Source organism: Verticillium alfalfae, genomic scaffold, assembly GCF_000150825.1.
Source record: "Verticillium alfalfae VaMs.102 supercont1.11 genomic scaffold, whole genome shotgun sequence".
Classification (NCBI taxonomy): Eukaryota; Fungi; Ascomycota; class Sordariomycetes; order Glomerellales; family Plectosphaerellaceae; genus Verticillium; species Verticillium alfalfae.
This window is the reverse complement of record NW_003315028.1, coordinates 1,230,924-1,243,252: the sequence shown is the minus strand read 5'-3', so window position 1 is coordinate 1,243,252 and position 12,329 is coordinate 1,230,924. Positions and strand designations below refer to the sequence as shown.

At 52.9% G+C, this 12,329-nt stretch overlaps 7 protein-coding genes across 7 annotated transcripts in view; 2 read left to right on the top strand and 5 right to left on the bottom strand.

Annotated features, from left to right (window-relative positions):
* VDBG_08207 (pre-mRNA splicing factor) overlaps nt 1-582 on the bottom strand; it is a gene marked incomplete at both ends in the record, with an annotated part of 1,672 nt that extends 1,090 nt beyond the window's left edge. Inside the window, 4 exons of the mRNA XM_003001902.1 lie at nt 81-161; nt 238-243; nt 311-454; nt 531-582. Coding sequence (XP_003001948.1) covers nt 81-161; nt 238-243; nt 311-454; nt 531-582 — 283 coding nt within the window. The remainder of the gene's footprint in view (nt 1-80; nt 162-237; nt 244-310; nt 455-530) is intronic.
* An 849-nt stretch (nt 583-1,431) lies between these two features.
* Nucleotides 1,432-3,176, bottom strand: VDBG_08206 (intermediate filament protein; the record flags this gene model as incomplete). Its single annotated transcript, XM_003001901.1, has 2 exons — nt 1,432-1,581; nt 1,632-3,176. 2 exons carry the CDS (start codon nt 3,050-3,052, stop codon nt 1,527-1,529), a joined length of 1,476 nt encoding a protein of 491 aa, XP_003001947.1.
* A 445-nt stretch (nt 3,177-3,621) lies between these two features.
* On the bottom strand, nt 3,622-5,278 carry VDBG_08205 (intermediate filament protein; the record flags this gene model as incomplete). The annotated part of the gene is made up of 2 exons (XM_003001900.1): nt 3,622-4,858; nt 4,908-5,278. The coding sequence occupies 2 exons, from the start codon at nt 5,276-5,278 to the stop codon at nt 3,703-3,705; spliced, it is 1,527 nt and encodes a 508-aa protein (XP_003001946.1).
* Nucleotides 5,279-6,008: 730 nt separating this feature from the next.
* Nucleotides 6,009-7,081, bottom strand: VDBG_08204 (tRNA (guanine-N(7)-)-methyltransferase; the record flags this gene model as incomplete). Its single annotated transcript, XM_003001899.1, has 3 exons — nt 6,009-6,496; nt 6,556-6,767; nt 6,825-7,081. The coding sequence occupies 3 exons, from the start codon at nt 6,962-6,964 to the stop codon at nt 6,009-6,011; spliced, it is 840 nt and encodes a 279-aa protein (XP_003001945.1).
* A 210-nt stretch (nt 7,082-7,291) lies between these two features.
* VDBG_08203 (hypothetical protein) lies at nt 7,292-8,250 on the top strand (the record flags this gene model as incomplete). Its single annotated transcript, XM_003001898.1, has 2 exons — nt 7,292-7,794; nt 7,863-8,250. 2 exons carry the CDS (start codon nt 7,681-7,683, stop codon nt 8,130-8,132), a joined length of 384 nt encoding a protein of 127 aa, XP_003001944.1.
* A 685-nt stretch (nt 8,251-8,935) lies between these two features.
* Nucleotides 8,936-9,994, top strand: VDBG_08202 (conserved hypothetical protein; the record flags this gene model as incomplete). The annotated part of the gene is made up of 1 exon (XM_003001897.1): nt 8,936-9,994. The coding sequence occupies one exon, from the start codon at nt 8,936-8,938 to the stop codon at nt 9,992-9,994; it is 1,059 nt and encodes a 352-aa protein (XP_003001943.1).
* Nucleotides 9,995-10,476: 482 nt separating this feature from the next.
* On the bottom strand, nt 10,477-12,224 carry VDBG_08201 (conserved hypothetical protein; the record flags this gene model as incomplete). Its single annotated transcript, XM_003001896.1, has 2 exons — nt 10,477-11,590; nt 11,647-12,224. The coding sequence occupies 2 exons, from the start codon at nt 12,222-12,224 to the stop codon at nt 10,477-10,479; spliced, it is 1,692 nt and encodes a 563-aa protein (XP_003001942.1).
* Nucleotides 12,225-12,329: the final 105 nt, after the last annotated feature.

Below are 12,329 nucleotides of genomic sequence, written 5' to 3'. Positions count from 1 at the left end.
AATCTGCATCCGGTGCTGGGTACGACGTGGTCGGGGTGCAGCCCGCTCGTTGTGCGTGTTGTTATTGTTGTTGAACCCACCAGGAGCGGCGCCGCCATCGCGGTGCCGGGTGCCGCGAGCGAATTGAACGGTCAGACGTTCGCCCATGAAGTCAGATCCGTCTGGTGATATTTGGTTAGCGAGATGGTTCGTTGGTTCGTTGGTTGGTACGGTTGACGGTCGAGGCTCTAGGCTTACGGAAGGCTGTGTGGTGAGGTTAGCAACGATATCATACTGTAGAAGAGCCATTTTCATTTTCTTGTCAACATACCAGGAACGACATCACGCGCATCCATGGCGTCCTTGTACTCGATGAAGCCAAATCCATTCATGAGTTTTATCTCAGTTATTTCGCCGGTACCATGGGTAGCAAAGTGTCCCTCAACTTCAGCTTTGGTAACTAGTCGCAAGCAGCCTGTCAGTCATTGCTGCAGAGTTATTGATGAATCATGACATTCATGACTAAATATTATCTCTGGGAGTCTTCTTACCATTACGCGGGAGGTTGCCCAGGTAGAGCCTGGTGGACGAAACCTCGGTCATCTTGTCGTGGAGTGGAGCCGGGATGGAGAGGCTGCGCCTGTCTTTGAAGGGTTTATCAATTCGCTCGACGTGTCGAAATTCGGAGGAACTGCTGTGATGATGCAGAAATGCAGAAGGATGCGACCGCAATGGGAGGAGTGGGCGATGAGGGACTGTCGGGAGAAAACAAGTGATCAAGGTTGGCGCGCAGGAACCTCCGTGTCAGACAAGAGGTTGGCAGTATGGAGGTATCAAAAGCTGAGGTCCGAGTGGGTTGAAGTGATAAGATTGGCGCTGGGCTACGGCTGCAGCTACAGCAGCGCAAGAGTCTCGATGGCAGCGCCGTCGGTGAGGTTCTTAGCCGTGATGACCTGGTGTCGGCAACTCCTCTGCTGATGGAAAGATGTGGAATTGGGAGGTGTAGAAGGCGGAGCGGCTAAATCGTGGTCAACTGGATGCAAGCACACTGGAGTAGGTAGCTGCAGAGGAGCTTCCGATGGCTCGCCTAGAGGTCCAGGTGGGGAAGCCTTGAGCATAATGTGGCAGGGGGTGTTGTGCACCAAGGAGGGTGGAGAAGGTGTAAACGGTCTCCACGGGCTGACGTTGTGCCGTGCGGCTGTGCAAGCCACCGGTAGGATAGAAGTACCTCTAAGTACCTACCTCCAAAGCCTCTCCAGCCCCCTGCCACGCAGAGCACTTAACGGCTGGCTAGAGTAAGAGCTCCTCGACATTGCACGCGCTTTCAATCACGGACGACCTCAGTTTGTCGCTTGGTTTATGAGTACGGGTGTTGTGAAGCCAGCAGTCTTCCGGCCTGTGAATAATGCAATTCGATGAATTGAAGGCTGCTACCAATGCAGTTGGCACCCAGACGCCTCTGGGTAAAATTCTCAATCTTTTATGTATGCAATGATTCCCATCCTCCAAAGCCTCGGATCACAACCCTGCCTCCCCCAAACATTGTGTCACTCAAACAATATATCTATAAACTCGTCCATCAGAGTGAAGGCAAGATGAGCGCTGTTCTGTCATTAGTTGAGTAGTTCGGAAAAGGGTGAGGATGCGCATACTTGAGCCTGGAATTATTGAGAGTCGCGAATATCCGTCTGCTTGCAGCCTGGGCGTTCGCCCTCCCTACGACACTGCCGGCAACATCAGGAACGAGTGTTGCAAGCATCAAGCTAGCCTCTGTGCGACTTTTCTTCTTCTCAGATGCAGTTCTGGCCTTTCGCTCTTTTCGTGCCTGTCCGTCGGGCCACATGCTGTCGCGCACCAGTCCGATATAACGGAGTATGGATTCCTCTTGAACGAGTGACTTGACGTTGTCTCTTACCTTCCTTTCAATCGTGCCTCCCAGGAGCTGCTGCAACACCACAACAACAGCTCGGCCGCGAAGCCAGTTGTTGCCCCTGTTTAGCTCGAATACCTCCAGAAAGATATCGCAGATTGGTTTGATGAAGGGCTCTAATTCCTTGTTTTCAAAAGCGTTCAGCTCAGCCTCAGCCTCGGCCGCGCTGATGCCGTTCTCGGCTACACCCAAGGGCATGGTGTTGAGCTGGCTGGTGGCCGCCGCGATGAGGTTCTGCCCAGCCACCGATAGCTGGTCAAGGACCGGGATGTTACCCAAAATATCTTCCATGCCGTCCGTTACCGAGTCATATAGACGGGTGATCATATCCCTCTGATACTCTCGGTCGACGAGGTCCTGGCCCTCGGCAATTGTGCTTTGCGATAAGAATGCGCGCAAATCCCGGCTACGGCATACCTCTGGCAACTGAAGCAGTTCACGTAGATAGACTTCCAGAGCAGCTCGCCGCTTACGAAGGAACTCGCTTTGGAACTTCATCATGACCCGTCGCCGAGGGAAATCGAGGTTTCTGACAGATGGTACGCTTGAACGAAGCTTCTGGTGAAGCTCGTGGAACTCGCTGTACCGTCTTGTCACCATCCACGTAGCTGCCGGCATCTTCTCGCCAGCGTTTCTCTGCACTTCGATCACGTACAAGGCGAATTCCCTCCCATCATCTTCTCGTCCCACTTGGATAGACTTTATCCTGACTGTAGATCGCCCGTATAAGCTGTTGTCGCTTTCTTGCACCACGTACTGCTGCCTCTGGAGTTCCTTGCGTCGCATTTCTCTTTGCAAGCTCGCTTTAGACTTTCTCAAAATGCGAAGCTCGGCTGTGTTGTTTGTCAGTTCTGCTTTTCGAGTAAGAGAATCAACGACGGCATCCTGGGCGGCTAGACGCTCAATGTCATTAGACAATGCTGCGATGGCTTCTGCTAAGCCCAGGTCGCCAGGAGCAGCCTCGTGTACTTCATCATCTTCATCCGCTCGTGGTTCGTCGGCCAGATCATCTTGCTCCTCAGGAATGTACCTGTCCTCGTCACCAAATAGATCATCGTCCACGAAGACGCCAATGCGCGACGCAGCGCTGACGAGGCCCAGTGACGACAGACTTGGTCTTTCGCCATCTTTTGCGGCTGCCATAGTTTTCACAGCATCCACCGAGCCCCGTGTCGAACCGTTATCGCCTGAAAAAGAGGCTAGCTGGCCGCATCTCCTCCGGTCCGAATAGAGAAGCTCTGAATTCCTCGGCCGTTTTGGGTCGATCACCGTCCTCCATGATATTATTTAGTGCTTCTTCCATAGCTTGCACCACAGTTGTGTCTGGCACAAGTTGGTCGATGTCTTGATCTAAGCTCTGCGGTGGGATTCCATGCCGTCGACATCGAGTTCCTCGTCGTCGAATAGCCGATTGGAGGGCTCCTCGTCTAGGGAATGCCGTGAATTGGCAAGATGATCAATGCCAGTGCCACTGCTCTCCATGGACCTCAAGTCTGTCACAGAGCCGCCACGCTTGGGCTGCAGATGCGCGAGTCGAGGAGTTGGTCGTGTGGCAGACTTGGGCTTGTTTTGATACGATTGCGAAGCTCTATGTGTCGGCGGGTGTGCTGGGCCGGCCACTGAGGGTTCGTAAGATGATGTCATGTGGGAAGGATGTGAAATAGGAAGTTGCGTTCCTGAAGCCTCCACCGAAGCTAGAACATTTGTAAAAAAGATCTGATTTCTTGAAATTTGGAAATTCCGGCCCCTGCCTTTATCTCAAGACAGCGGACTGCGCCCCGAGTATGGCTCGTCTAGCCTTGTAATACTGTTCCGGCGTAGAGCTTTGCGGCACTCAAGAAAGCTCGCACCTCACTCCTGGCAGCTTGCGATATGTTCAGTTGAGGATTGGCCATGTATGCCTGCTCAATCTGAGCGAGGTCAAGTCGATCAGAGTCGCTCCACATGGGAAGCTGCGACGGCATCTGCTCATCGTTGGCTTCCTCTTCCTCTAACGGGTTCCGGAAGCCGTCGACTACGAGCCAGAACTGCACCAGAGGCAATACATGGGGCCTGTCCATGAATTCCATGAAGTACGATAACCCGGACGAGTCGCGCAAGAGATCAACGAGCGTTGCATTCTCCAACTTGGATGTTCTCGGTGCCGGGATATTCATCGATGCAGCAGGCGCTGCAGCTTTGTGATCTCCGCCGACGGCAAGGAGCTGTACCTTTTGATCAAGCAGGCGTTTTCCCATGTCCAGACGGCGAAGATAGACCTGGTCTTGGTTCTCCTGTGACGAGTCCCGCTTGTAAAGGCTGGCAATTTCACTTCGAAGGCGCCGAGCGTCGGAGAGGTTATTGACTTTCCGGATTGCGCGGATAAACTTTTCGAACTTGCGTTCGCTATCACCAGGGGCAAGGCGGGGTATGATCGCAGCTTTGCCCGGCTTAGGTGCTGGGGAAGCATGTTGGTCCAGAGCTGCCCTCAATTTTCGCACAGTTGAGCGGTCCTGGAGCATCGACCTCCCGTAGTTCTCCATGATTTGATTCCACGTATCAGGTTCCGCAAGTAATTGTAGCACTGGGAAGAGGATAGCACAGGCCACAATTTCGCGGATTATGATGGACACGGCGCGGCTGGCGAGTAGATTCGGTGGCAACAAACTGGGAAGAATGCGGGCAACAGTCTTCCGCAAGTAGTCTTGCTGCACAAGCTTCGTATCGGGAAAAGACAGAGAGGCTGCGGGATGTAGCTTGCCCTCTCTATACTTGGACGCTATGGCAAGATCCAGCTCTTCAGACTCCGTAACAGAGCGGTTGAGTTTCTTCCCTCGAACCGAGTGTTCCGCATCGCAGAAATCTTTGAAGTGTATTGTCATTACGGGAACAAGCCTGCTGGTGACTATTTCGGCGAGGTCGAGCTCCAACAGCCGGGTTTCGAAGATTGCCGAGAGCGATACGGACGGCCTTATCAACTTCGTTTGAGAAGGTGGGGTTCTTGCTTATGTGGAAGTACCAAGAAGAGACGAAGTCGCGCATAATAAGTCCAAGGAGGTCGTCAAGGGCGCTGGAGACGTTCGGCAGGCTGGCGTATAGTGACGTCTTTGAATACGATTGTCGAACTTGTAGGCTAGCGCAATCAGTTGCCCATGCCGTCGGTCCATGGAAGATGGCGCCATTCGGGCGGGGAGCCCGGTGATTAAGAGTGATTCGTGAGCCCCTGGAAGTAAGGAGAATGACCAAAAGGATGGCGAACAAGGTCGAAGCAATGCCGCTGAAATAGGCGTAACCTGACCATCGTAGCGCGGGAGCCCAGCTAACGACGTATCCCCAACCGACAAAGCATGCGAAGCCGGAGAGGATTAGGTCTCTTTTTGAGAGAGCCATAATCCAGCAATCCAAATAATGAAGAATGTCATGGCATGACTTGCAGTCATAATCATGCTGTCGCTAGAATTCGTATCTGATGTCGCATAGGAGTCGTAGAGGGGGGGCTTTGGGAATCCCGGGACACTTGGGCGAGCTGTCGCACAACAAGCGCCCCTGATTGGCAGGCGGTGAGGCTGACCCATGATGCAGATAAGGTGCATCCCTGTCAACGACTCGAGGACTATACCATGCAATTTAATGCTGCATTCAACGTCAAACTAGTTGAACAGACAGATGTGACTTGGTCAGACTGCCGTGCTTATGTACGTTTCATTTGAGCCGAGACTCGAATGATTTACTTCGTATTGCTCTATCGTACAGCCGAAGAAAGCATCTTATCCCTACCAGGGACACTATGGCTCGCCAAGACTGGCACTCAGACGCATGTTGTTCCCTTTAAAGCAGCCATAGACTGTGAGCAAGCCATGTGACTAGGCATGCCCGTTGTGGCAGGTTCAAGTCAGAAACACTACTAGGCCTCGAGCGAGGGGGAATCGGATCAGTGTCCTACTCCTCGCGAGGTGCCTGTTCCTAGTACACATAGTTGGCCCGTCGCGTAAAGAAGCCCGCCCAGGCGCGGTGCAACCTGCTTGACTTGCTTGCAAATCATCAAGCATCGGGTTGTGGCAAGCCCGTGATCGGATTTATCAGATTGAAAACTGTTCATGGAGATTTTGTTGACTTGCCATCACCAAGAGGGGTCTTCCAGTCTACGGAATATAGCCACAAATTTGTGGCCGCTGTTCCGCTCAACCTTCTTGCCTTCCTCCGTCTCGGACTTCATGACCTTGACGCACTCATCCGAAGCTTCGTCCTCGGCTGTCAATCTAATAAATGAAGGGTGAGCTTCCAAATGCTCGACCATCCATCGGTGTAAAGCTTCAACATCCGTGATCGTGTAAATTATACCGCCTGGACGAAGTGCATACGCGTATTCCGAGTTCAACGTTGGCGATACGATTCTGGCCTTATGTTTCCGGGTCTTGAAATGCGGATCGGGGAAGCAGATGAAGATTTTAGATAATTGGCCTTTAGCGAAGAAGTTGGGAAGAAATTTCATGGTGTTGGCCCTGAGACAGGCGATATTTTGGTATAAAGCTGTGTCGACGTTCTGGGCTCGCAGGGCTCGTATGCGCTCCTGCACAAATTCGGATACTTGGGCTCGTATTTCCAAACCTGTCCCGAGGTAAGGTTAGTACTGACATGGCAGGCTAGGACATTATACTTGTACAGACCAAGGATAAGTTTATTGGGCAACAAAGGTGCAAGTGCTACAAGTAAGCCGCCGAACCCGCACCCAATGTCTACAACCTCGACACTCTGGGTCAGAGGTTTTACTGTGGGAAGTGCTTCGCTCGCAGGGGTTGATAGCGTAGTCTGATCGTCTCTGTTCGCAACAAAGCCCGGGTAAAAGGATGACCAGTCCATGCAGTCTGGCCTTGGAGGGCTATGAAGAACAAAGTCAGCGAGGCGATGCCAATTTCAGAATAGATTTGCTGCGTACTAAGCCAAACGGTGGTCGGAGAAGGGGTTCGCGTGTGCTCTTTGCCGATAGAACTTCTTTCTGGGCATGTCGGTAGCATCTTGATCACGAGTGTTGCGCCAGCTATCGCGCTGCTCAGCTCGACTTTTCGTTCGGCCCATGGTTTCTCAAAGGAAGGCGCTTCGGGCTCCTCTGTGTCTCCGTGAATTCTCAGGTGTTGCATAGAAGTTCCTCTAGGTGGATAGGAGAATAGAAATAGAGGTGGCTTGACTGATTGTGAAGCATATGCGAATCCTAATCGTGGGGCAGGCTTGGTGGAGTTTTCGCGTTCAAGGTGAGTAGAAGGCGGGGCACAGCACACACACCCCTGTCGGACACCTCCCAGGTATGCCGGCCGGTGCGTATGGACCCCTTCCATCTTCCCCATGCACGTATGGACACCCCAGCATCTCCTTCCAGCACTGCCACCCGCGTGTATGGGTGATCACTCAGTGTCATCGAACGAAATGCATGCAACATCAGTTACATCTCATTAACAACATCTTACTGCCTACCAAAGCGGATCACTTGCATTACTCAACTGCGCAAATTTTCTGTCCCCCAACAGACTGTCGCGACCCCTGATGTCATGAATTGCCTGGATGGATTTCCTCAGCATTGATTTTCTCCATGAGCATCAAGTCTAAGGCACGAGTTCTCTGCAGAGAGGCATGATAGCACCAGGCATTCGGGATCATCTGAATGCCCACGATAGCCACCTAGTCCCCGGGGCCACGTTCATTGCTTCCAACTTCAGTGTACATTCGATATTTTGCTCCCGAAAACCACTTTCGCACATCCATAAGGAAAACCCATCTTTGCAGTTGGCGATATCACAATGGAGAATCGAGACCAGGAGCCAGTCTCTTCGTCCTGGATACAGATGTTTATGGACTCTACGATGATGTTATCCACCTATCCCACAATAGTCAGATACATCTCTGGTGCTTGCGTACGTAGCTCTCCTATTCGCCCGCCCGAACATCGGATTCAGCAGCGGTGCTGACTTTCTTCCACAAGATCGCGCTGGGTCTGTTTTTCATACTACCAGCCGTTATATTGGTCCTTCTGGATCTTGTCATCTGGTTCAGTCGCCTTCTCTGTGGCCGGACGCCTGTACTCACCGAAAATGCCGCTCGGCATAGGCCCGGCGCAACTGTCCTCGAGGCGGGCCCTCACAACCGTCAGCAAGACAAGCACGTCGCTCTACAGCAAGTTTCGGACGGAAGCAGGCGTCGGGTCCCTCAACAGCGAGAGCAAGTGAGGGGTTCAACGGAAAGACCACTATAAGTACTTGAGGCTCGCGAATACACCGACGAAATCGCCATGCTTGGTGCGGGTTCAATGACCTTGCGATACCTATTCAGAAATTGACAGACCGGACGAGCATCGTGCGGTATGCGCATAGTTCACATGGGACGATATTCGAGGGTGGCCATTGAAATAAACGTGATGCTTTTGTTGCTGTCTTACATTATACAGCAGGAGAACACTCAGGCTGCTGCTGTGCCTACCAGCAACCAAGGGAGCTCTTGTACATCTCTGCGCAAGAGACAAATGTTACCAGTCTTTATCAGTAAACCTTGAGCTATAAGCCTTGCCCCAACAGTGACAGACTGTTCTTCAACAGCAGAGTTTCGGCAGCGCAGTATTCAAGCGTTTTTGTCCCTGGTCAGGCCTTCATCGACTGGCGAGCATGTTGGCGGGCCTTGAGATATGGTATAAAGAAAAGATTCGGCACAGGAAGAGACAATAAAGTAGTGATGTCGCTCATGTTTCCTAGTGATCCATGAAGATCGGTGGGGAAATAACAGACATCAGTCATCCAACAAAGTGCTTGGGGGTGTACAGTACAATGATGGGGTGGATTCAGGAACCCCCCCCCCTCCCCCCCTTCCCAGCCTTCGATCGCCATCCGCATCCTGAACCCTCTGCGCATCCTTATCAGCTTATCTACAATAGCTATCTGAGGTACCCAACGATCAAACCGAAATTCCCTTCTCGCAAATGCATCTCCAACCCATGATCCAGCGTTCCTTGACCGCAGCATAGAGCACACTTCTTTCACTACTGTCTATAGCTTTGCCCCAACCATGCCCCAAAACCCGAACCTCTACGGCCAGCCCGCGCCCAAAAGGCGAAAGAACAACGCGGCCTTGACAAGCACCCTAGACTTCACAGCACAACTGACCTCGCTACTCAACGTTTCCGCCACATCTACCACGTCCGCTGCCTCCCGGTCACGGCCAGGGCCCTCGAAGATCACGAATGATGCCGCGGTGTTCAAGTCCAGAGCGTCCCGAGAGGCGAGGCGCGACAATAAGCTGTCCCTCAAGGATGCGCCTGGGCAGGACGAGGCGCAGACGTTGGCCAGCACGCGGCGCAAGATGGAAGAAAAGGCTCGGCTCTACGCCGCCATGAAGCGCGGCGACTATGTCTCCAAGGAGAACGAGGCCGCACCACTCGTCGACTTTGATCGCAAATGGGCTGAGGCGGAAGAACAGCGTGAGCAAGATGACGAGTCTAGCTCGGGGTCCGACGACGATTACGACGGCGGAGGCGACAAAGGGAAATCATCTGAGAATAATACAGATGGCAATGAGTTGGTTGAATATGAGGATGAATTCGGTCGATTGAGGCGCGGTACCAAGGCCGAGATCGACCGACTGGAGCGCCAGCGCCGGCGTGGTGTTCTCGGCGCAGAGGCACTGGAGGGCATGGCGGCTCGCCCCAAGGCCCCGACTCAAATCATTTACGGTGACACGATACAAACGCTCGCCTTCGTGCCCGAAGATGCAGAAAATATGGACGCGCTGGCGCGCAAACGTGACAGGAGTCCGACGCCACCCGAAGCCAAACACTACGATGCAGACAGCGAGATCAGAACGAAAGGAGCAGGCTTCTACAAGTTCAGCCGGGATGAGGAAACACGGATGGCCGAAATGGAAAACCTGGAGAAGGAGAGACAGCAAACGGAAGAGAAGAGACGAGCGCTGGATGACAAGAAGCAGGCTAGGCGGCAGCAAATAGAGGAAAGGAGGAAAGAGCTTGAGGGCAGAAGGGCTAAGAAGATGGCTGATAACTTCCTTGATACTCTAGCCGCAGATTACGGTGGTCGCGAGTCGGACGGTAAAGACGAAACCGAGGCATAAGCCACCAATCTCAATATTCAGGGTGCACCAGATCATTCTTGATGCATATTCACGACCTAAACCAATTAAGCTCATGGTCAATTGATCTATCTATGCGTGCGCAGGTGTCGTCCGTAGCCTGAAGGAACCCCGCCGCTGTAATTGATAAAACGCTCTATATGTCCCGGATAGGAGAGACAAGACAAGGACAGATATAACCATTGCAGACCATGCGGCCTATGTTCATTTGTGTGGCCATCCTCCAAGCCTACTGGTACATAAATTTCGTACCCGGCCTTGCATCACCTCGACGCCTGTGAAAGTAGGCTCGACTCGTAGAATCAGGCTGCTGATGGGGTATAGCCCAGGCAAAACAAGAAATGCCAAAACTCCAAGCAACCAGAACGCCAGCTCCCACGTCAGGATACTAATATCTCCTGTCGCCCAATGTTTGCTACATTCAACACATGAAATCTACCATCGACGTTCGCTGCTCAACCAGTTCATGTGAACCACCACATGCATCCACACTCGCTCAACTGACTATAAGGCTGACTATTTCTTGGCCTCAGAGATTTGTCTCTGACCGAACGCTTCGATTCCTCAAAGTGGTACGCGACGAGTCGCTGGTTTTCGACAATGATGACCTCGATTGGATCTCCATCGGCGCCAATCACAGGCACGGAGGTAAACCCGTCATCGCATATCTCAACCTGTTGACAGACAGCAGCACGGGTGTCGTCATCGGAAATCCGACTTTCTTCAATCTTCATAATTTTAGGGTAGGGCGGCGCCGGCGGTTTCGGCGTTCTCGTAGTGGTTGTCGGAGGCCCATATGGCGCACCGGCCGGTTGCTCGTTAGTAGATGACGTGGGTGCTGTTGATGTTGTAGCGTCGTTCGAAGTAGACGGAGTAGGCGAGCCGCTGAAACTGTTGTTCTCAGAAGGATAGATGAAGACCTCGAGCAGAGTTCCGGGCCATGTGCAAATCCATGGCCTGTCCCCGGCATTGGTACCGATGACGCCCTTGCCCTTAAGGTCCTTGGGGGGTTCCAAGCTCCAGTTCCGCTTGACTGTCGTCTTACTTGACATGGACCCAACGTTAGGAAACCTGTCTTCCGCAATGATCACAGTCTTGTTGTAGGCAACTTGAGCAAACCAGGCGGGGCCCAGTTCTGGTGCGTCGTTATCCTTGACAAGTCTCATGATTATGGGATCATCAATCGTCGGTGGTTGAGTGCCCCAATTGTACAAGCCAGAAATACTAGAGCCATTGGAGAGGGTCAGCTGAAGGGTGTAGTCTGAAACAGGTGTGCCATTGGGCAGCTTAGAAACAGCCATGGCGTATATTGTAAAAGGAATGTTGCAAGTCCAAGCCTGAGCCTGAGTAGTGTCGTTGAAACATGTAGTAGGAGCCTGACTGGAAACCAGTGGAGGCAAGCTGAAGGTTCCCGTGTCGAGGGGGGGCAGGTCAGCAGGCTTGGTTGGTAAGGGCAACGTGTCCAGTGTTTGCGTCGTGTATGTGATTGGTATGGCGCTCTCGTCTGGTTTCTGGCCCGGCTTGTTGGAATCCTCTTTTGCGAAAAGAGTGCCTATAACCGCACCAAGGATAATGCCCCTGTGAGGTGGTTAGTTCACGCTACGAGTTTCGTGCCGCTTCAAAGCGAGACTCACATGACAAGGAGAGCGACTGCTACGAGGCAGACAGCCCAGTACGGCACAACGCCCCACATGCGTTTCTTCGCTCTCTTCTGCCAGCGATGGTCATCCTTTTCGTTGAAGGTCTGGGCGGCTGTGTTGATCTCGTGTTGACTGACAGAATCAGATGTGACACTCCGTGTAGAAAGCCTCGATTGTGGTGTGTCAAGATCATCCCTTGATTCGAACTCGGGGTTCCGTGTTGCCAGCCCGATGCCTCCTGCTCCGGGGATGGGCGGACTCAATACTGGTTGCTGAGGTGCCGCGTCGGCATCCGTTTCTTGCTCGTTGCTCGCCGTAGTTTTCCTCGCATACGCCTCGTCCGGATATCTGCTGTACGGCGGAAGCTCCTCGGTATGCCCGAGGGGGCCAATCATGTCGGCGATCTCCTCGCCGTCGGGCCCGATACGCCTTCGATAGTTGTCTGGCCTCCCAAAACCCACCGGGATGTCCGAGTCATGTGGGGCGTCAACAGGCGCGGTCGTTTGTGTGTAGAGGCCGTAGGGATGCGTGGGACGTTGGGGTCCAGCATATGACCTTTCTGACATGGGCATGGTCGATGAAGTAGCAACGCTGAAGGTGCGTTGCGGATAGGCATGGTGAGCAGATGAGGAGCCCGAGGAGCCGTTGATGGTGCTTTCAGAGTACTCGGAGGGAAT